A 22835-nucleotide genomic window follows, 5' to 3' on the forward strand; every position below is an offset into this window, starting at 1 on the left:
AGATTACAAGCGAATAAATGAATGTGCGGTCGAAAAGACCGCGCGGCGAGTCCTCGCGGGTTAAACAGAAGTGCCCTCTTCGATTGAGTATTTCAGTATGTCACTAACGGAGATGTACTGCGGGGAAGTGGATCGTGTACTCTTCATAGATAGCATCCTTGCACGTAGAAGACTGCCAACTGATGGAAGACAAAATTCCAAAGGTAGCAGTGAGATGGGGACAGAGGGGCCGTGCCCGAATCGCATAGCGAAGAACATTTTTTCTCGAGATGTGTTGAGCTCATGGGAAGACACCGAAGCGCTTGCTTGATATGGGAGGGAAGAGTGAAATAAAGCTACCTAGCATGGGGGATCTTTGTATCGTAAAAAAAAAAAAAAAAAAAAAAAAAAAACCACCCCACGAAATGTAAAATGTACCGTCTGAAGATTTTGTTTGCAAGTCAGAGTTGGGAATAGTTTTCATAAAATTTTCGAAATTGTCAATTTTCACGCTTTAATTTAAAATTAAATGACAGTCTTGAATCGGTGCTTGTGAAATGTCTTAATCCTAAATCTCTTGACCACTTTTGTAAACGGTTTGGCCTCGCTAAAGCCTTCAGAAACACACCTGCCACAACAATGGTTTAAGGTTCCATTTGTATTTTATTTCGAAAACATTCTTATGGCCATTAACAATTTGATTTTGCCCAGAGTTTGTTAAAATATTGTATGTTGGGTATTCAGCCCGAAGGCTGGTTTGATCCTCCACAGTTCCGCAAACAGCTGTCATAGGTGGCCTAGGCATCACTGAAGAGGCGTACTAGGGAAATGAGGAGTGAGGTAGTTTCCCGTTGCTTTCCTCACTGAGTCAGAAGTTGCTATTACATGTCTGCCAAGCCCACTGAAATGGATGCGCCAACTGATCCTATGAGCGATATTTTCACCCCATTCATAACAGACTGGCTGCATAAGGAATGCTATTACTAGCATCGCTCATACCTCAGTCACTTTCATATTGTCAAAGCCAAGGATAAGACTGAGACAGGTCAATGAAAGTAACAAATTTATTCTAGCCCATACCAGAAGACATAGTGCACTGTAAACACAGCATCTCGCCAGCAAAGGCATGTTACAATATGTAATACTACGTGCGGAAGGGACGAACTGCGTGCCATTATCGTCAGGACAATTTGAAAATGCTGAAAATTTTCAAACAAACTTTCGAACCTGATTCATTTGGTTCTTCGTGAAGATACGAGTTTTGTCTCAACGGACATTCTTTGGGACCCTGTTTGATCTACGGGGTGTAGTTGTTACTACATTGTGTATTCTAAGGCAGAATAGCTTGAGAAGAGAAATGGCGAAGAGCTGTTTCACCTAAAATATAGTACATTTAATCTCGCTTAAGGTTTTGTTTTCCAAACCATTTTGTGTATTGCTCACGATGAAGTGGCATCAAATTTCTTAGCGCGCTCATCTGCTGAGTGTGCGGCCACCGTCTGCCTCTGTGCCTGTCTTCAGAGCAATCGATAACGGCATTCCACTTGGTTGCTTCTACGCCGTAAGCTGGCGAGATGCGAGCCAGCCGACCGCGACACCTAGTCTCCAGGGAGAGCTGGAGTGTTCTAGAATCTCGCTCTGCTCAGTTAGCTTCTCGTGGGGGTCATTGGGAGTTTGATCTGAGGCAGGTGGTCTGAGTTTTCAAGGGCGGCACGCTCTTATGCTGATGTCGGCATGTAAAAAATGCTACACATTTGGCGTTTATCTGACAAAATTAATTATAACTCAAACCATGATCGCCCAGCAGAGTTCCAGTTTGTCTGCCACGTGGTAAAGTAAAACGGAACGTCGAAATTGACTAGCAGGCAGCCTACATGCGTCCTCTACACGTTAGCTGAAGGCTACAAGCCCACGTGGTGGCAATGATCGTTTAGGCGTCGAGTCTAGAAGCTCTGACACCGTGTGGAGAGATGGTGCTGTACAATTACGTGATTGCGTGCTAAAGCCTCGATTCAATCCCAGGTCTCTGTCGAGTGGGGGCATATGCCACTATTGGCGGATGGGAACGTTAACAGTTTGCTCGATTTGCCGACACCGGGCCTCATGTTCATCTGACATCCAGACGCTCAGGTCGCCCATGAGCGTCATATGGAGAGCCGAACATGCCATAGCCCGAAAAGAAGGGTCTATGTGGATACTTTTCATCATCCTGTTAATTCTATTTATACTTTACGATTTCGTGTGGACGCTTCTCATCCTCGGAGACGCGTAAATATTATCCATAGCTTAAGGGGCTGTGGAATACATCCGCTGTGGCAGCGGGGTGAACGTACGTGTAGTGCCGAGCAATACCGGTGTTTTCTACGGACGTGGCATTGTAGGATGAAAGTGAACTTCATTCAAAATATCAACAGTCCCTGTAGCATCCCCGGTGATGGGCGACTAAGATAGGAACTTCAGCGGAGATCATCGTGGAAGCATGACTTGGGGACCATGATTACCCTACTTGTCTTTCTTATCTGAGCTTCCTTGGCCAACTTTTGTTTTCCTTTTGACCGAGGTCTGTTTTCACACGCTTCCCTTTCTTTTGCCGATACCCTTATCGTCGAACAATTGGTTTAAATCCACCATCTTAAACGTCTGAACAGAGTCCTCATGTTTTGTATTCTTATGTAGGTTCAACGTGTGAAAAACACCAAGTTCTACCGCAATTTTACTGATGTGAAGTCTAACAACATAGTTCCTGTGAATGTACATGAAAACGAAAGTCAGCCAGACTTTCACGGACAAGTTGTCGGCCTTGTATTCTGGAAGGTCAAAGCTTATCATATTCAACATAGTCGTTTAGACGCTTGTCTTCTGTACTCGAAGTCTGTTCACATTTAGGAGTGCTGAAAAGTAAGACGGGCGTGATGGTGGAGGATTTACTGGCAAGTGAACGAAACCTTGGTAGGGCCAATGCCCGGCACTCCACTGCAGTTGAAGAATGTTAAATACGTGACGTTCTTTCTGCAGAAAGACACAATGATTAACTAACGCCGGAAACTTTGCTATTTGCATAATTAAAACTGAATCTCGTGTGCCTTTAATTTGTACTTTGAGTTACCTTGACCTTACTTTTAATACACTAGCATTATTGTATTATACTGTACGTGGAGTGCGGTTAAGCAGCTCTTGTGAGAGCAAAACGTATGTATTGGAAGTGGTCTGTGTTTCTGGGAGCTAATCAGGAAGTGAACCTGACATCTGTAGGACGAAATTTTGTATTCGGTTTTTAGAGTTTGCTTTACGTCGCACCGCCACAGGCCTTACGGCGACGACGGCATACCAAAGGGCTAGGAGTGGGAAGGAAGTGGCAGTGTCCTTGATTAACGTACAGCCCCCAGAATTTGCCTGGTGTGAAAATGGGAAACTATATGGAAAACCATCTTCAGGGCTGCCGACTGAGGTTCGAACCCAGCTGCGCGTCCGTAATCCCACGGCGAACTTGCTCGGTTTTGTATTTGTTCTGTGTCAACATATGGGACATCAGTACCAGTACAAGACATTACTAAAATCTATGAGGAAGATGTGTCTTGTTCACTACTTCAAAAAACAGGCAGTTTTTTCTTACGTTGGAGGATAAGATCCATATTAATTGCGGAAATATACTTGTAGAATGTTCTATATATTTGAAATAAAACCTACAAAAAAGTCCACGATGACCTTTTCTTTGTCGTGAAGTACGTGTTAAGAAAATTTCTTACCTTGATGGTCTTGAGGACGGTCAATGCATTTGAAAGCAAAATCCTGGTGTCGGCCTATTCTATACAAATGCTGCATACAGTTGCTAACATCTTCATAGCTTCGTAAATGAAATGGAACGCCATTCTTACTGTATTCGTCTATTTAAGTTAATTTCCTCTTACCACGAATCATTCTGGACCTGCTTGTCTTTGCGAGGTTACCAGCTAAGATACAGTAGTTCTTACCTGCTGAAGCTTGCTGTCGGAGTAATGGTGGTATGTTGCGGTGCATTAACAGCTCCTGTGTACTATTGGAACACACAGTGAAATGACAGAGCCGAGAGCTAAGACTACTCGCCATTCTAACCTCCAAACCTCCTTTCCTGCTGCTAGCGATTTAACACGCGTTCCTTTGCCCATGTCAGTCATTGTGCTTTCTGACGTCTGGTGAGCAGAGGTACCCCTGTATGGCATAGCTGCCCACATTTCGTCGTTGTCCAGCATTGAATTCCTTAATGATCTGCTGCACTCTCGACCCGTCTATCGCCACTTACCATCTGTCGTGACTCACCTTGTCCCGAGATGTTCTGGACGATTTGTTCTCCCGAGCGGCTTGGAGAATCTGTGGGTTGGGTGCCCTGAACCATTAAATGAAGTACTGAGTCCCATTTAATATGATATATATTTGAATTCAACTCTGACTTCCCAACTACCGTACATATTTACAATGTCTATTTACAGCATACTTCAGTGATGTGCCTGCTCCGGAAGCTTTTAGAATACTGACTTCCGACCTGGGTAGAGTCTATGTTGAAAACCTGAGAGTTGCCCTCTAGCTTGTCTCTAAGCCTAAGTCCGCATCTCCCACTACTGTCTGAGAGACTAAGTCTTTCCAATATCACTTCTAACGCGGCTATGTCCTACTCATCTCTCTCATTCTGAATGTAAGCACCTCCAGTCTTATTACCGACGTTCTTGACCTACGTAGAGCGTTCTCCTGTCCAAGACTAAAGATATCCCTTAAGCCTCTGCAGCTTGTATATATATCCTGGTCTAGCCCTTGCTAACTAGTGAGAGGGGGAACTCCCACCCTAGTACTAGTCTACCCCCAACTGGGATCCCTCTCCAGTAGGTGGTGCTATAGTGGTCAATCTCAGAACCACTTATTCTCTGTCTCACTCAGCCTAACTCATATCTCTCACTGAGTGGAATGTTTTGCCATGAAGTGGAGATTTTCCGATGCTCCATCCTTCCATGAGTCATGTATTCTTTCCTTGTCTCTCCCAATGCTAATTATTCTGAATGCTGGATTTGTGCTTGTAGCTAGCCACTGTTCATTTACTCAACCCTTGGTCAGTTTACATAGATAAGATTACAACTCAATAACAAGTTACTCATAAGCCTTCCGTAGCAGGACTTGAAGAACAAGTAATTTCACATATCCAATTCTAAATGTTTCAAATATAAAGTAGCACATTTTACACAATTAATAACCATAATTCTTCTTATAAGAAAACTCTTTATCCTTTCGTTTATACATTCCTAGTGGTCTCCTGTACTGGGGATACACTAGTTCAATTCTAATCTCCTTAACTTAATATATGCTATGGGACTTAATATATCTTGGTTCGATTCCCGGCATCGGTGCCATCACGACACATCCAAGCTAGCCATCAACATGTCGTACTCCATGGTAATTGACTGTACGTGGTATTTCCCGAATCCACGTATCATGAAACATTCTTGACACGGTGGCCCATGGAAAGCTCAGTGGCTGCACGACTTCGGAGAAGGAAGCACCAATAATCTTGCCGCACTCAAATACGGAACCACAGCGCCATTTTGCCAAAGCGGCAATCTGGCCGCATTTCATCCTACATTATGTGCACTGTCTCTAAACGATGATGCCACCATGGCTGCCCTGAACTGTATCATTGCCTCCTGTGCTTGGTTGCGCACTCGTACCAACCGGTATCTCGACTCATCTGTCTACGTGATCTTTTAGCACGCTTTGCGTACTCTTCCCGTTTGGAAGGACAACCTGACCTAACTGAATTGAGGTGCTGCAAAGCCAATGCAGCTACGTCGCAGTTTCGATCAACGGTACTCTGGATCAAAGAAGTCAGCTCTCTTTACACCGCTTTGTTTTCAGACCGGCATTGCTGTATTAGAGTGAAAGATGTGTGTACTCAGGGCATCTTATTAGTCAGAAACAGTAGTGAGAATGATTGCGAAAAGGTGTGGAACTAAAACGAGGCCACAGAGCTACATCAGTTGCAAAAAACGAGGAGTGTGCAGGAGTTAAGTTCATTCAGAGGCTTGCAGTTTGAGCGAAAGGCGTAACAGGCTATAATGGAGAAGGCCAGAGTAAAGTGTAGCTTTCACCGAAGTCCCAGTCTCATCCATGGCTGTGACAATATGGAAGCTGCTGGGGTATGGGTGGTGCTGAGTAATGGCACTAGTGCATCTGAGTGTTATGAAAGGTGTTGCTCATAGGGTCAGTCGTGTTGCAATAGCACTTTCTGACCCAGTGAGGAAAGCAATGGCAAACTACCTCACTCCTTGTCTTGCCTAGTACGCCTCATTTTGGTGCTGCCATTGGTTTCTGCGGTTTCCTTATAACCTCATAACTTATGGTGGTGCTATTTGAGGATCCAACCAGCCTCTGGGCTGATGACCTAACAGACATGTATGACTGACTTAATTCTCAGTCTCGCATACTACAATACCTCATATCGTCCTACTTTCTAGTAGTCAACTTCTCATTGTGGTGGAAGGGTTGTACAACGCCCAGTTATTTTCTAAAATTATCAATTTTGTTACGATGTTATTTCTTCATTCATGAACGTTTGTGGCAGGAGTCTTTCTCTGTACGAAGGAGCCTTCGTCTTTGCGGGCATGTCGTTCAGAGATAATTTTGGCTTGTACAGGAACGGTAGGGATAGAGGCGTGCCTTCTTTGCATTGAGAAGTCCGGCTCCATGGCTAAATGGTTAGCGTGCTGGCGTTTGGTCACAGGGGTCCCGGGTTCGATTCCCGGCAGGGTCATTGGTTAATTTCGCTGGCACGGGGGCTGGGTGTGTGTGTTGTCTTCATCATTTCATCCTCATCACGACGCGCAGGTCGCCTACGGGAGTCAAATCAAAATTCCTGCACCTGGCGAGCCGAACATGTCCTCGGACACTCTCGGCACTAAGCCATACGCCATTTCATTTTCCATTCAGACGCGATCATCTTACTTCCTGGCATGGGTACCAACACACTTGCACCAAGAACCAGGAAGATTCAGGAAGGTATCCGTTTCACCTAATCTTTTGTTCGAAGTGGTATGAATATTTTAAAAAAATGGCGTATGCAGTAAACCGTCGCATATTTTGCATCAAAAAACTCTCACATACGGCATTACAATATTATTTTCGGAATTAGAGCACTAAACCATTGTCATTCTGGAACTCGTCATGTACATATCTCAAGGCCAGGGTCCTGGACGGACCTTGAACTATCTCAAGATCACTCTACGAAAGTCGGGTCACGTTACCACAATCCTTTGCGGTGACGGCCATATTGGGTCTTAAGCAACGTTATGATGTGGGCGGGCCAAATGTTATGATGTGAAATATACTTACATTTTTGAGAGAAATGCCGTACTGCTACACCAAATTGCCAGAATAAGTCTACTAGCAGGATTGGTGATAACTATCTCCCTTGCCGCGTGACAGCTCAGGAATGTTGCATTTCAGCTGGAGCTGTTCACACGAAAACTATTCAGTACATTTTGCCGTTGTAGACTAGATGTGGGTGCTTTTGTCCGCATTGGAGAAGAATTTAATTTAATTACTAGGTCATATTTCACTTAGATTAGTGTAAGTTTAAAGTATGTACAAACCTCATCCATTATGCGCCACATTTTCAAATCAGCATCCGCTACTCCTCTCTAGTTTTCCACAAGTGCTTCCCTGGAAAAAAAAAAAAAAAAAATCTATGACAAGCGAACTTCTCCATAGTAGAGCATAGCCAAGTATTCAATCGAGCTTGCGTGAACCTCTCACGAAACATGCTGACTCGTCCATAGACTAACGTCAGCGGAAAGAAGGAACGACAAAAACTCGAGAAGTCGTGATCAGCAAAGTTCTCATTTCCGTCGGGGACAGCCGTTAATTCTTCGATGGAAACTACTTTTGACGGTATATCGCAGTCTTTCTTAAGCAGTCTATCGAATCTGTCTGTAATAATAATAATAATAATAATAATAATAATAATAATAATAATAATAATAATAATAATAATAATAATAATAATAATGGCGAGTTCGCCTGTGAAGGGGTCCAAATGCACCTCGAAGCCGGATTTTTCATTTTCCTGTTAGTGAGTTTTGAACGAAACCGGCTGAAAACGTGGGTCGGGATACGGCAATCCAACGTGTTGTCACAAGAATTAAATGCAACGTACATAAGATAGGTAATAAAAGTCAAGGAGCCAGTTTGCGTCCATGGCGTAGGAAACCATTTTCGGTTTCCGACACGAGGAGCTATATTCAGTGCGTAAGATCCGGAAGTGTTGTCTGTGTGTGTGTGCGATGCTCAGCCACATGTAGGACATTTTTACCATACCTGGGCACAGCATTTCATCACTCACGCATGGCTGTGTCAAAGGGCAGTTCTTGCTCCAAGAAATGAACTGATAGTATAGCCGTAGAGGGGAGAAAGATGGTGAGGCAGGTATGTCCTTCACTTACCGAATCAGAAAATATTATTTCAAGTTAGTCAAGCCAATTGAAAGGCATATGCCTACCATTCATCTTAGGGACGACGTTACGATCATCGCAGAGACTGCCTGCAAATGAGTGTTACTAGTGTCTCATAGCTCATTGTGATAAGACAGTAATTATGAGCATTTACGTAGGGTGTCCAGAAGGTTGAGAGGTCGGGGACATTGTACTGAATTTTCTTCCTGAATTCTTACCTATTTGAGGACGGCAATACATGACGATGTGGAGATTGTGTATTTCTTTTCGTGTTTTCATGTTTCTTCTCGTCACCGCTTCTATTACTCCTTCGAAGCTGGCCTGTTATTGTTTATCCGGTTGTGCTTTCATATTCATGTTTCTATAGCCTGTGTATGACTCCATTTTTCACTTGTTTCTTCCTTTCCATTATTCTCCCGAACATTGTTTTTGTTAGTGTTCCGTCTTTTATTAATATTGTGCCTTGCTTACTGTAATAGGGGCTGCCTGGCCGAGACGGTAAAGGCGTGATCGGTTCGCCGGAAGGACGTGGGTTCGAATCCCCGTCAGGAAGTCGTAACATTTAAGAAATGAGATTTCCACTTCCGGAGGTGCATATGGCCCTGAGGTTCACTCATCTACACCAAAAACGAGTACCAGGTTAATTCCTTGGGGCAAAGGCGGCTGGGCGTAGAGCTAACCACTCTACCCCATCACGTGCCGAAGTTAACAATGGTGGAAGCCTTTACCTTCCACTCCTCCAAGGGCCTTCATGGCTTACTGTAATACAGGGCGATCCATGTTTAAAGCTTTAACATTTTGACGTAACTTTTGAGCCAGTAATTGCAAGCGTATCCGATCTGTTCTCAATTAGAGTAATTGTGGGAGATTCCTCAGAGTTCTTGTTTCCGCGTATTATTTCAATTCAGTTCGTGCACTTCACGCACTCTTGGCGTGTGCCTGCCTGTCTCGTGGTTCAATCGGCGGAGTTCTGTGGAGGGAATCAGTCGCCTTCATCTTTTTTTACCATCGATGAAATTGTTGGCCTGGTTGGACAGTCGCGACACTGATTTCTTTTCGAAATGCCCGTTCTGTTCCAATCAAAGAATTTGTCTTTTAATGTTTTCAAATTAAATCTTTGCCGAAGAGAGTTCTGCATGGCCGTGTTATCAAAAATGAATAGCCAACAAAAGTCAGCATAGTCAAGAATGTAGCGATGCCAACATAAATCCTCCCAGAACCACAAAGGTCATTAAACAAAAATACAGGTTCAAGTTAGTTTTCAGAAGAAAATTAGAACTCATTAAAATATTATAAAGGTTTATATGGACCCCCTCCTTTACGTCACTTGATTGTTATATTTAGTTTCTAAAGGAAGACTCCATCTCGGAAAAGGTTTTTGAAGACAGGGTCAGGTATTTGGATGTGCAAGTTGCCCGAAGACGGTAAGGCCACCGAGTATGTTCACGAACTTCAGAGCTCCATTTTGCCGCAAACTCCTGGAAAATTTATCTACAAAATAAATATTTCGTCATTAGCATTCATTAAGATAGGAACATTAAATGTTCTTTCCTAGTCTGGCACAGTCTGCCTAGGGTGTTTTAGCAGGACAAGTTGTGTAGCCAGGTTTAAAAATTCCCGTGATTCTGTAGAATTAACGACTGCCCATGAGCATTAATGCATTTTTTTTTTTAATATGTAAACTTACTGAATGACTTACTCATGGGTGTATTGAACTGTCAACTGAAGTGTAAATGGGAAGCTTTCTCCTTCCTATTTTCAGACTTAGGACTGACATTAAGTCCATTTTTTACGTCGCACCGACACAGATAGCTCTTACGGCGGCGATGGGATAGGAAAGGGCTGGGAAGGAAGCGACCGTGGCCTTAAGGTACAGCCTGATATGAAAATGGGAAACCATCTTCAGAGTTGCCGACACTGGAATTCGAACCCACTATCTCCCGAATGTAAGCTGATAGCTACGTGAGCCGCAACTTGCTCGGTTTGTGTTAGTGGTGTGCATAATTTAGTATCATGCTAAAATAAATGTGAAACTTATCGGAATTGTCTTTTAAAAACTTCGAGTCTTAGAATGCTGCGCCTGAAAGGTGAATTTAGAGTAGTTGGTATTTAGCTAGGCCACATCCCACGAGTCAACTGTCTGCACAGGGCAGTCGCTTAGTAAAGAATTGACTCCATCCAGTACATTCTCGCTTGCGTAGTTTGAATTTCTACTGCCTACCCAACAGTCATCACAGACTTTGCTATAACAAGATTAATATTAAATAATATTAAATACCGCAGGCGCACATAGGCGTTCTCGTATTGATACCACGTATATACCTTGAAGAAACATCAGCCGATGTATTTAATTTCTACAGTGTTCTCTCCCTCACAGTCCGATGGCGAACAGCGCCTTGGGTTCAGCATAGGCATTTCTTGTAGGAAGCGCTTTATACATGTCAACGTCGGTAGGTCGATGTAATCGAACACAGGGTCGCGGGGTTACTAGAAATAGCGCGTTCCTTTGCCCGTTCAGCGGCGAAGTTGTATTGTTGTATCAATAATCATAAATAATAATAATAATAATAATAATAATAATAATAATAATAATAATCTATATATTAAGACCTTCATTTCTGTTTTATTCTCTCCGATTTTTTTTTGAAAAGAAATGCTATTTATTTGCGGCGTCGACCTAGAAAGATCTTTTGCCCCTACTGGCACCATATGTTATGAACCTGCGTGTATTTAGAAATTGCGGAAGTGTAAAGTGTTAAATGTGAGGATGGACGACACAAACACCCAGGCCCGGGATATTAATCATTTACAATTAAAAATCCCTGACCCGGCCGCTAATCGAACCCGGGGCCGCATCTCTCAGGAATTACCTGCCGGTGAATCATGAGACATTGATGGGTCTCAAAGTTCAGCCAACTTCGAGTAATCATAAAATCAAATTTTTAAATGATCACTGCAGTAACTGCAGGTGAAGGCTTACCCTAGCCCGCAATACATTCTGTACTGAGCAGGTTGCTAATATTCTGATCCACATGTGATTTTCATCCTTAGCATTGTCATTGCGTGCAGCCATGTTTGACTACCGCCTGTCAAGCCAGAGACTATACACTTCGTCTGATCATGGAAGAATATTATTCTCTGATTCTCTGACCTTCCCCAGCTTCTAAACACACTGAACAGATGGTAGAACTTTAATAACTTAGCCTACATGCTGCTAATAAAATACATCGACGTACGCACAGACGGGAAGGTATCAAGTCCACTAGCCTTCTGTGTGACTATTGCCAGTAATAAAGCGCAGGAACAACCTCTTGAAAAAGTGGGTGTCTACTTTCCCGAACCAGTATTTAGTCTCGGACAATTGTATGTGGCATAAAGATTGTTTGAAAATGTTAAGATCCAGAAAAGTCCGAATGGTCGAATCATGTATTATGTACCGGTATTAAATGTTCATAGAACTTTTAGAAAGGGCAGGCAAAACAATATGACTACCACAGGCATATCAAGAGTTATGACCTATTTATAGCGAATGTTGCTGAGCAGAGCGGGTTTTCTAAATAATAATAATAATAATAATAATAATATACGATGCCAAAACCGTAGATGTAGACATGCCGAATTATCACTAGCTGTCTGCTTCCTACACCTCTGGGAAAGCTCCACTGTCTTGCCGGTATGGCATCTCCCGACATCCGTCGAGAAATAGCTGTCTAGGAAAGAGAAGAATAAGTTAACGGTATCTCAGGCACATCCTCCGTTTGGCTACCAGCCAGCTTGCCAACAGAAGCTTCTTAAGATCTACTGAGGCACTGCATCGAGGCAAGCAAAAAGCCAGCATCCAAATGACGGGATGATGCCAAACGAACATATCGCTTCTGCAGAAGATTCCAGTTTGTGTGAATGTGGAGAACATATGGCCTTCACTTAAACCGCAGTGGTACGTATAAGGTTGGAAATTTGTTTAGAAGGGTTATAAGGAGGTACATTCTGCGAAACGGGGTGGCCTAGAGAGCGGTGATAAGGGAACAGGCAACTGGAAATCAAGCGTAGGGATGACATAAAAACGTTAAGTGCTCAACTGTAGAAGTATTGTAAAGAAAGGAATATAATTAAGTAATTTAGTAGATATATGGTATGATGAAAAACGGGGTTAAGTCAGGTAGTGAGTTTCACAAGTAGGAAAAGTCATCTCAGTTTTAATTACTGTGTTGATGGGGTGAAAGTTCCTTTTGGTGATCGTCGTATGTGCCTGGGTGTTAATATAAGGAAAGATCGTCATTGGGGTAATCACATAAATATGATTGTAAATAAAGGATACAGATCTCTGCACATGGTTATGAGGGTATTTAGAGGTTGTACAGGTTAGTGGGACGTAAAGCAAATAACATTATTATTAGAGGTTGTAAGGATGTAAAGGAGAGGGTTTATAAGTCTCTGGTAAGACCCCAACTAGAGTATGGTTCCAGTGTATGGGAGCCTCACCAGGATTACTTGATTCAGGAACTGGAAAAAATTCAAAGAAAAGCAGCTCGATTTGTTCTGAGTGATTTCCGACAAAAGAGTAGCGTTATAAAAATGTTGCAAAGTTTGTGCTGGAAAGACTTGGGAGAAAGGAGACCTGCTCGACTAAGTGGTAATTTCCGACCTTTCAGTGGCGAGATGGCGTGGAATGACATCAGTAGACGAATAAGTTTGAGTTGTGTGTTTAAAAGTAGGGAAAATCACAATATGAAGATAAAGCTGGAATTCGAGTTAGGGATTAGAATAACTTACCAAGGGAGATGTTTAATAAATTTCCAGTTCCTTTGCAATCGTTTAAGAAAAGGCTAGGAAAACTACAGATGAGGAATCTGCCATCTGGGCGACTGACCTAAATGCAGATCAGTAGTGGTTGATTGAAATGAGTTCAGACCAGAGAACACTTGCTCCAATGTGGTGTATGCCCAACCCGTTGTACCTGGTCAATGAAGCGGCCACCTTTTGGTCTTCTACAGTCTAATCCTGTGCCCATACAATTCAGGTTTTTTTAAAATTTTTTTAATTTTTTGCAACGTTTTTGTTATGTGCATACTGTATATATTCTAATTTTAAGTAATGTTTCTCGCTTCATGAATACGGTGCGACGTAAAGAAAAATTGTAAAAAAAATATATATAAATTCTCCTTTGCGGTGGTTTTAATATTTATTATTTCGTTAGTTAATATGAAATGCACTAAAACATTGTATATATTGTAATATTTCTTACCAGAGATTAAAATGTAAGTCTAAACCAGGAAAAGAAATTAAGGGATGTACATTTGTCTGCATTATGTCGTGTCTTTAATGATAAAACTAATCTGTGTAAACTACCTGCCACCGCACTTGAAGCACCTCTTTACCCTGCTATCGCTGACGATGTCGGTATGGGTCTAATGCAGTTATCTTCCCCCAACTTCCTCAATTCAGTGAACAATATGCTGTAGTAGCACAAGTCCTTGCGTCTTATGGAGCGCTAATTCTGCTTTTAGTGGAGTGGAAACTCTTGACACAACATGAGACCTCGTCTCGGATATATCGGGATCCCACCTAGTTTACAGCATAAGAACTTCGGTACAAATTCACCAAAGCAAAGCAAATATTAATTATTAAATGTTAACCCAACTTTTCAATTTGAATTCCTGGAAACGCTGCTGAGAACATTGCTAATTATCATGAGTTCAGCGGGCAGCTGCATGGTGATCCTTGTTGGCTAGGGCGATTGTAAACCCGGAACATGTATTTCAAAACTTGCATCTTACGGTCGGAGTCATTGCTCCATCATAACAGAGAGTTCTTAGGGGTATCGAGCGCATACCGTACGTAAGATATAAATAGGCAGAAACGACTCTCTAAGAATAGACGTATAATGTGGAGCATGGGGCTTGTTACTTCAACAGGTTTCGAATTACGTTCGCAACTTGCCATCATTTTCTGCTCTACTATTACTATAGTGCATAAAATTCTGTAATTGTCACTACTTCGTCCTTGAAAATATAAAATTAATCAGATGCGTATTACGTTATTCGCGCCTGTTTTCCTATGTTGTTTGATTGAACTTGGCAAGACCTCCAGTTTGTGAATACAGATTTGTTCGCTGCGCAAATACTTCTGTTTAAGATTCTTATTTTGGTGTCTCGTTTGTTTTTCTTCTGTGGACATCCTGTAGATTGACAGGAAAAGTGGGTTGTGATGGTAGTCGTGATTGTTGTTTTCAAAGAAAATAGAACTTTTAACACTAATAATGGAGAAATGCAATGTTTCGGACCCTTCGAAGAAGTAGGATATCTGCTAAAGAAAGGGAAGACCAAGCTCGATAGCTGCAGTCGCTTAACTGCGGCCAGTATCCAGTATTCGGGAGATAATGGGTTCGAACCTCACTGTCGGCAGCCCTGAAAATGGTTTTCCGTGGTTCCCCCTTTTCGCATCAGGCAAATGCTGGGGCTGTACCTTTATTAAGGCCACGGCCGCTTCCTTCCCACTCCTAGACTTTTCCTATCCCATCGTTGCCATAAGACCTAAGGGCTCCGAAGGGCGTGAACTTTCGCGAACCTAATGTAATCGGTGTTAGAACACAAATTGACCAACAGAGATTGGACGACAAAGATAAACGTGAGGAGTCAGCAAAGGTGAAACCACTTTCAGACTCGGTGAGGGGACCCTTGCACGCTCCCAAGTTGAGCTGCAACCTCCTTACAGGCAGAAAATATCCTCAGGGGTAGTCAGGGTAGCAACAGCTACTTCCGAAGTAAGCTCAAATATTTAGAGTTTTTCGTAAAGTTTTTGTCGAAGAAATAACTTAAATTTTCATGTCTGTCGTTTCGAGTTGTATTTCACGTAGAATATAGGAGAGTTTTTAACAGAAGAAAGTTATTTTTTTATGGGAGCTTGTGAATTCAGACAACTATCCGTGTAACCAGCCTATGGTGGATTTACATGTTATTATTATTATTATTATTATTATTATTATTATTATTATTATTAATATTATTATTTCGTATGGCAAAACAAGGATACATTATAAGTACATATAAATACATATTTCTTAAATAAGTATGTGATTACAAGTCAGCATTCAAAACTTAATGTCCAGACTTTTCAGCCAGGCCACTGTTTCTGTAGAGGCACTATGTAGTTCTTTAATGGATCCATTGAATCATCTTTTTGGGCAGTCCATAATAACGTGCTGGATGGTCTGAGGCACATTATCACAGTCGCAGAATGGGTCTTCAGAGTTTCCCCACTTGTGAAGCCAGAATTTACACCTTTCATGGTTTGTTCTGATTCTGTTTAGAGATGTCCATTCCCTTCTCGGTAAGTTAAAACCAGGAGGAGCTCTACAAGGATGGTGGATTAAACCCAGGTGGTCAGGATTTGAAGAGGTCCATTCTTCGTGCCAGATCTCATCAGCATCAAAATGTGTTTCCAGGAGCTTCTCGCCTAACTTCCATGATGGGTTTCTGGACTTTAATCTCTTTGGTTTCTGAGGGTTGCAGTCCTGATGTAAGGGCAGTTCAGGGTTACTGCGACATTTCTGCCATTCTCTTACTAGAGCCAGTTCTCTTCGTATGTGAGGGGGATGGATGTTGGATAAAACGGGTAACCATTTTAGGGGTGTCGATTTGATGGTGCCTGATATTGTCCTCATGGTATCATTCAGTTGTATATCAACTTTTGAAGTATATACACTGTTAAGCCACACAGGGCAGCAGTATTCTGCAACTGGATAGATCAAGGCAAGAGCTGATGTTCGTAGTACTGTCGCGTTTGCTCCCCATCATGTTCCACTGAGCTTGTGTAACATGTTAATAGCTTGTACGTGACCTTCAGCCAGCAAAGCCAAGCTCAAATCTTTTCTTAGTCTCTCGGCTGGTTACTGCCCGATCATGATTATTTTAATTTATTTACTAGTTGATGTTCCCGTGCTTCGCTACGGAATTCTGTATTCTGTACAGCTTTCTAGGTGAATTAGTGTACACGTTGTGAGAAGGTTATTATTAAATTGCATGGCTCTCAGCGTTTCTCCGGAAACAAGTCGGGGAGTTTGCCGTACATCTTTGCTCCTGCTTGCTGACTTCCATTTTGTGACGCTCTCAAGACCCTCAGTGTAGTGCCATCATACGCAAGTACATACCGTACGTTTCCAAATACATATCTTAGATTTTCCGTGTTGTCTCCTGTTCGCGAGAAAAAAAATAGTTGCCATGACTTATGGCTCGACCCTCGTATCATTATTATTATTATTATTATTATTATTATTATTATTATTATTATTCCTTCTTAACTCGGATCCTAAGAGAAAGTGATAGGACTCTTCAAAATTAAAGGTACCGGAAAGGCGGAAAGAACGTTCGTGGCCATGAAAATAAGACTCGCTGGGTCTCCAAGCTTGACACAGTCTGTGTCAGAAGAGATGAAAATGTTGATAGATGGACGTCAGATGAACATTAGGAGCCTTGCACAGTTACTGAGTGGAAGCAGTGTCTTACTTGTAACAACCTGGTGGTCGCCGCCCACGCTCCCCAACTTGAACCACTGTAGGTTGGTGATGGGGGGGGGGGTCGATATTATATAACCAATCCTTAATTCCAGACGTTACTCTTGCATCAAAAAGCTGAATCTGTTGTCGGTTTTAAAGAGTGTGAAGCTGGGTGAATGGCAGCGACCGCAAAGATGCAGTCGCCGTGATCGTGAGGCGGTCTACTCTTATTCTTGGAATGTTGATGACTGTTTCAAAACACCACTCCATAGATGTTTACTGTATTCTCATCAGCTTATGGAAATTTCGTGTCAAGCCCTTAAAGTGAGCACTTTAGTTCCTCTGTTCTGTGTCAACTTTTCTAAAAACTTCTATCATGCGGGATAGATAATAGTTCTTTTTAACGATATTTCTGAATAGCAGTTAGTCGAAAATATTGATATCCAGCCTTATTCCTCTTATGTCATATCGATACACGAAATATCACGACTCGACTCGGAAACTTTGGGCTCGGTAACATTACAAGCAATTACAGGCTGCTCACAAATCAACGGAACGTTCTCGGAAAAGTTCGTTCATCATGCTACTGCATACTTTCACAATTTAAAATAAAGTAGTGGGACACCAGTTACATATCCTGTGATCAACTTCGAGCCTGAGGATATGCAACCTAGAACATCTGAGAGCAGTCTACAAATACGGTAAGCAAACACACCACAATACAGTACACGGTTGTTAATTTTCAGTGTGTGTAAATGTAACTACTGCCGTGTTTCGTTAGTTTTTGTTGTCTTAGATGACTTTCTACAAAGAAAGTTTCCATCTACAAATTTGATGTCGAATGGGATGTTTGTTAGTAGTTTCCACGAGTCTCATTATTTCTTGGTTCCTTAGGCAGCCAGTCCTTGTGAAACTGTTGGTCTTAGACCTGTCTACACAGTATCGGATCATCAGCCAAGGTACAACCACCTTGATCCAAGGTATAGCTTCCGGTCAATCCTTACTACGAATGGGACACCTCAACTAACATCAATGAGAGAGATAATGGTTCGCTATTCACCAATTTACAAAACAAGAAATTCGTTGTTAGTTTTCAAGTGGGGCTCCGACATTGTAACCCACAGCGTTTCCTTTGCCCCCAAGTAATTACTAACACATACCCAGTCTCAAGCCCGTCAACAAGAGCTGTTTGTATATAAGCTAGACACGACGTCCTCTATTGATCCTCTCTCGCCAAAGCGACAGGTCTCGTTTAGCAAGGTTCTTGTCGAAGTGTTCTGAATTTCATTAGCACAGTGTACGGTGAACAGTGTTACCTGAGTGTTTGATATTGCTACCTATGTTGTTCCCCCTGTGGGTGGCGGCGGTAGAATAGCACCCACGGTAGCCCCTGCCTGTCGCAGGAGGAAACGTTTTTTTACTATTTGCTTTACGTCGCACCGACATAGATGGGGTCTTATGGCGACGATGGAATGAGAAGGGAGCGGCCGTGGCCTTGATTAAAGTACAGCCCCAGCACTAGCCTGGTTTGAAAATGGGAAACCGCGGAAATCCATCTTAGGACTACCGACAGTGGGATCCGAACCCACTATCTTCCGAATGCAAGCTTACAGCCGCGCGCCCCTAACCGCACAGCCAAGTCGCCCGGTAGAAGGAAAGTAATAGGGGCTCTGAATTTTGGATCGTTGGTTGGCGACCACGGGGTCTTTATCAGAGTCCTGCCGGGCTGAGTGGCTCAGACGGTTAAGGCGCTGGCCTTCTAACCCCAACTTGGCAGGTTCGATCCTGGCTCAGTCCGGTGGTATTTGAAGGTGCTCAAATACGACAGCCTCGTGTCGGTAGATTTACTGGCACGTAAAAGAACTCCTGCGGGACTAAATTCCGGCACCTCGGCGTCTCCGAAGACCGTAAAAGTAGTTAGTGGGACGTAAAGCAAATAGCATTATTATTATTATTATTATTATTATTATTATTATCATCATCAGAGTCCTGGGATTGCTTCCACTTGTGCCAGGCTCCTCGCTTTCATCTATCCTATTCGACCTCCTTCGGACCCCAACGGTAGTAGGTATCGAGGCCTGGGGAGTCTTTCATTTTCATGCCCTTTCTTTCCCTTGTCTTATTTTGGGCGATAACTTCATTTTTCGAAGTGTCATATCCCTTCCGTTTTTTTCTCTCTGATTAGTGTTATATAGAGGATGGTTGCCAAGTTGTACACTCTCTTACCGAGCTCGATAGCTGCAGTCGCTTAAGTGCGGCCGGTATCCAGTAATAGGGAGATCGTGGGTTCGAGCCCCACTGTCGGCAGCCCTGAAGATGGTTTTCCGTGGTTTCCCATTATCACATCAGGCAAATGCCGGGGCTGTACCTTAAGGCCACGGCCGCTTCCTTCCACTTCCTAGGTCTTTCCTATCCCATCGTCGCCACAAGACATATCTGTGTCGGTGCGACGTAAAACAGATAGCAAAAAAAAAAAAAAAAAAAAAAAAAGTACTTTCTCTTGAAACAATCACCACGACCACCTGGCAGTTCTGTTCGTAGATCTTAAAGAAGAGTGTTCATAACGAAGTAGCGCACGATGTAGTAAGTGCAGCAGACGTTGAAGTTTGAGCAAATAGTGGCTTTCTTACCAGTCACTCAAAGGTTCGTGCTGTGTTAGTCCGATGTCCATCTCCTTGGGTGACGAACGGTCTTATGGTTTGAAGATCAGTGCACTTAAAAAGATGCAGATGATTGAGAAGGGTTACATACCACTGGAGAGAACTGTGATATTAACATATCGAGAAAAACCGAGAAGATTTTGGCGTATTCCTTTAGCGTATTTACTTTCGTGGCTGTAGTCGTACACAGAACAGAACTTGTGGAGGAGCACTTCGCTAAGAAATCGATGTATGTATTAACGATCGTAAACGTGACTATTTCACTGTCATACAGTACAACACTTCTGAGTTGATAATGTCCGTATGCATAGTACACTATACTTAGATTATTGCGAAGAATCACACAAGTCATTACTAATCAAACACAACTGAAACAATTGAGCTTTACTGAATTGTTTTTCCATCTCTGAACCTGAGACACTCTGTAATAGTGATGGGATAATCGAATGAGTGTGTAATATACAGTTGTATCGCATAGAATATTTGGATGTGTCATAAATCAATTTTTCGGTTTGTATCGAATGGGCAATCGTGTCTCCTAATGTTGAAACTAAACGAGTGAATTAACTGTCTTAATAACATCACTTTTCCTTTGATTATTTTGAAAGCACTCACGATTCAGTTGTCCCATTCATTCGAATGAATAATATATAAATAATGGAATGGGAAATAGGCGATTATTTTGCATTCGATTATCCTATCAGGCCTCGCAGACCTACTGCCGCCAGAGTCGGAAGGTCTGATAGGAAGAGGTTGGCACGAGTTCAAGCAGTATGTAGAGCGATGTCAGGCTTGCAGCGGTGACGAGTCTCTTGTACGCAGATTGCTGTGGATATGAATCACACTGTTATGGGTGTGCAGCCGGTTAAAACTAGTTTCTGCTCTTCAGCTTGCGCTTGACACTCGCCTTAATTAGCTTCCCGACAGAACCTGTTTAGTCAACTACGCGCTGTTTGATAAACACTGTTTGGTTTGGAATGCACTTACTGAATTGATAATGAAGGGATCGTCTATCTCTATAAACCAAATTATATTTTTTCTGTACACTAAGATCATCAAAAATGAAATCTACCCTACTGTTGGTCGCGAATGTTGGCAGTGGGACGTTGGTTGGTGTTGCACTAATCCATGAGCAAAATGCGTGAGAACAGTCGAGCGCTATATTACCAAGGCGGGCTGGAGAAGACAAAAGGGCCTGAGAGACTGCAGATCCAAGAAAAAAGACGACTTTACGTTTTTGCGTCAAATTTCCTTTCTGTCTTGGACTTGATACACACCATTCGAAGATGGGTTTAGTTCAATTTGTATGAACATCAGGAAGTTATTGAAACTGTTTGATTAGTGCCCACCCGATGACGGTGATTAGCCGGTTCTAGTCCCGCTAAGGCGGGGATTATCGAAATATTGTCGGGCAGGGCAGGAGAGGTGGTGGTATGCAATTTCTAATCACTAAATTGCGAGCCAAAAGCCTGGATTCAATTACAAAGCTTTCTGCAGTGTCCATATGGCGTGAGGGCAGATGACTCTGTTGATGAGGACGTTAAGTCATCTCTGGGTGTTACTGGACAGGAGCACCGGGCGAGTTGCCCGTGCGGTTAGGAGCGCGCAGCTGTGAGCTTGAATCCGGAGATAGTGGGTTCGAGCTCCACTGTCGGCAGCCCTGAAGGTGGTTTTCCGTGGTTCCCCGTTTTGGCACCAGGCATGCTGGAGCTGTACGTGAAGGCCACGGTCGTTTCCTTCTCACTCCTAGGCCTTTTCTGTCCCATTGTCGCCTTAAGACCTATCTGTGCCGGTGCGACGTAAACTCCACACGAGTAGGCCACGTGCCGACTCCGGGTTTCACCTTCTCGCTACCTCATCATGCCACAGAGGTGCGGAGGGAGCCCGAACATGTTCTCGACGACTCTAACTCATACCATAAGTAGCGTAAGGATGCTTATTTACCGTGGTAGGAATAGGAACAGAGATGCTAATTATTACTGAGTCCATCAGCGACGGGGACTGCTGACGTGGAAATAATGTTCAGACGTCCCGTGGATGGTGGACTGTCGAAATGAGAAGAAAAGAACGAGGGGCGGGGTAAAAGCCTAACTGTAGACACACATCTGTCTGATGCCAGAATATGGCAAACCGGTCACGTCATTCAAGTTATCTTATTGTTGAAAATTAAGGCGACTTGTTACGAACTGTGAGCCACAGGCAGGGAAAATTTGCAAGACGTGCAGGACTTGGCCTATCACAGAATTCGGGACAAAGCAGTGATAAAGGGCCGAGTTCATAGTCAGCACTTATACGTAAGTGGAACCCTTAAGTAATAAGGGCTCGGTTATAATAAGTATTCACTTATGAGTTTACATTTCATAGACAGCACTTACGGAGCACACTCATTGATACAGTATCAGTGGAGATGTGGCAATGCTGTATTTTATGCCCATGCTTCCTGGATCGTGTAGTTCTGGCTACAGAATAGTGGGATGATCTATTGTGTTTTGTTTATCGGAGAACATCGCACGACCGCGCGCCAAGTTTTTGAGGTTAAAAGATCGTCTATATTGTATTTCGTTATCAGAATGGATAACAAAACAGCGAGATGAGACCGCACCTGTAAGAACATGCGCATAATATAGAACAAGCAGACCGACACAGTTTCTCATCAGAACATGAATGACTTGTGGAAAATGCAAACTACGAAAATGCCCCGAGTCTAATTTTCTTCTTAATATGTTTATAGTTATCCAGGTACTCGAACCTAAACACATATCCATCCAAATGCCAGCCGTGAATGGAACTTCCTTCCGCAGGAGGTCAGAGGGATATCAAACCACGGAAGATTTAAAAGTGTGTGTTCAAAATATCTCTATGAAACGAGCTCGTAGTGCGACAGTCTTCTTCTTATTATTACACTATTATTATTATTATTATTATTATTATTGAAATTGTAATTTCGTTCTTTGTTGTATGTTAATTTCTTCATAGGAAGCAAAATGTTAATTTATATTGTGCATTATAATCGTTATTTTTATGTACAGCAGGATAGCATAGTACCGTAGTAATTTGTTTGTCTCTTTTTTCATTTATTCAGTGTGTTATATATTTTTATGTTAATTATGTATTTCACTGGTTAAGTGTAAGGGAGGGACATGTGTCCCTAACTTTGCCAGTTAAAATAAATCATATCTATCTATCTAATATCTGTCCTTACAACGCTTTTAATGATTTGGCAAATACATCCGT

The 22835-nt window shown here is 42.6% G+C and overlaps 2 protein-coding genes across 2 annotated transcripts in view; one reads left to right on the top strand and one right to left on the bottom strand.

Annotated features, from left to right (window-relative positions):
• Positions 1–7634, bottom strand: part of LOC136886478 (uncharacterized protein F58A4.6) — a 107806-nt gene extending 100172 nt beyond the window's left edge. Inside the window, exon 1 of the mRNA XM_067159280.2 lies at positions 7590–7634. Within this exon, the coding sequence (XP_067015381.1) occupies positions 7590–7594 (5 nt within the window). The 5' untranslated portion in view covers positions 7595–7634. The remainder of the gene's footprint in view (positions 1–7589) is intronic.
• The window catches only part of slgA (proline dehydrogenase slgA), a 241874-nt gene that overhangs the window by 74788 nt on the left and 144251 nt on the right, over positions 1–22835 (top strand). The window lies entirely within an intron of this gene.

Source organism: Anabrus simplex, chromosome X (genome assembly GCF_040414725.1).
Source record: "Anabrus simplex isolate iqAnaSimp1 chromosome X, ASM4041472v1, whole genome shotgun sequence".
Taxonomy (NCBI): Eukaryota; Metazoa; Arthropoda; class Insecta; order Orthoptera; family Tettigoniidae; genus Anabrus; species Anabrus simplex.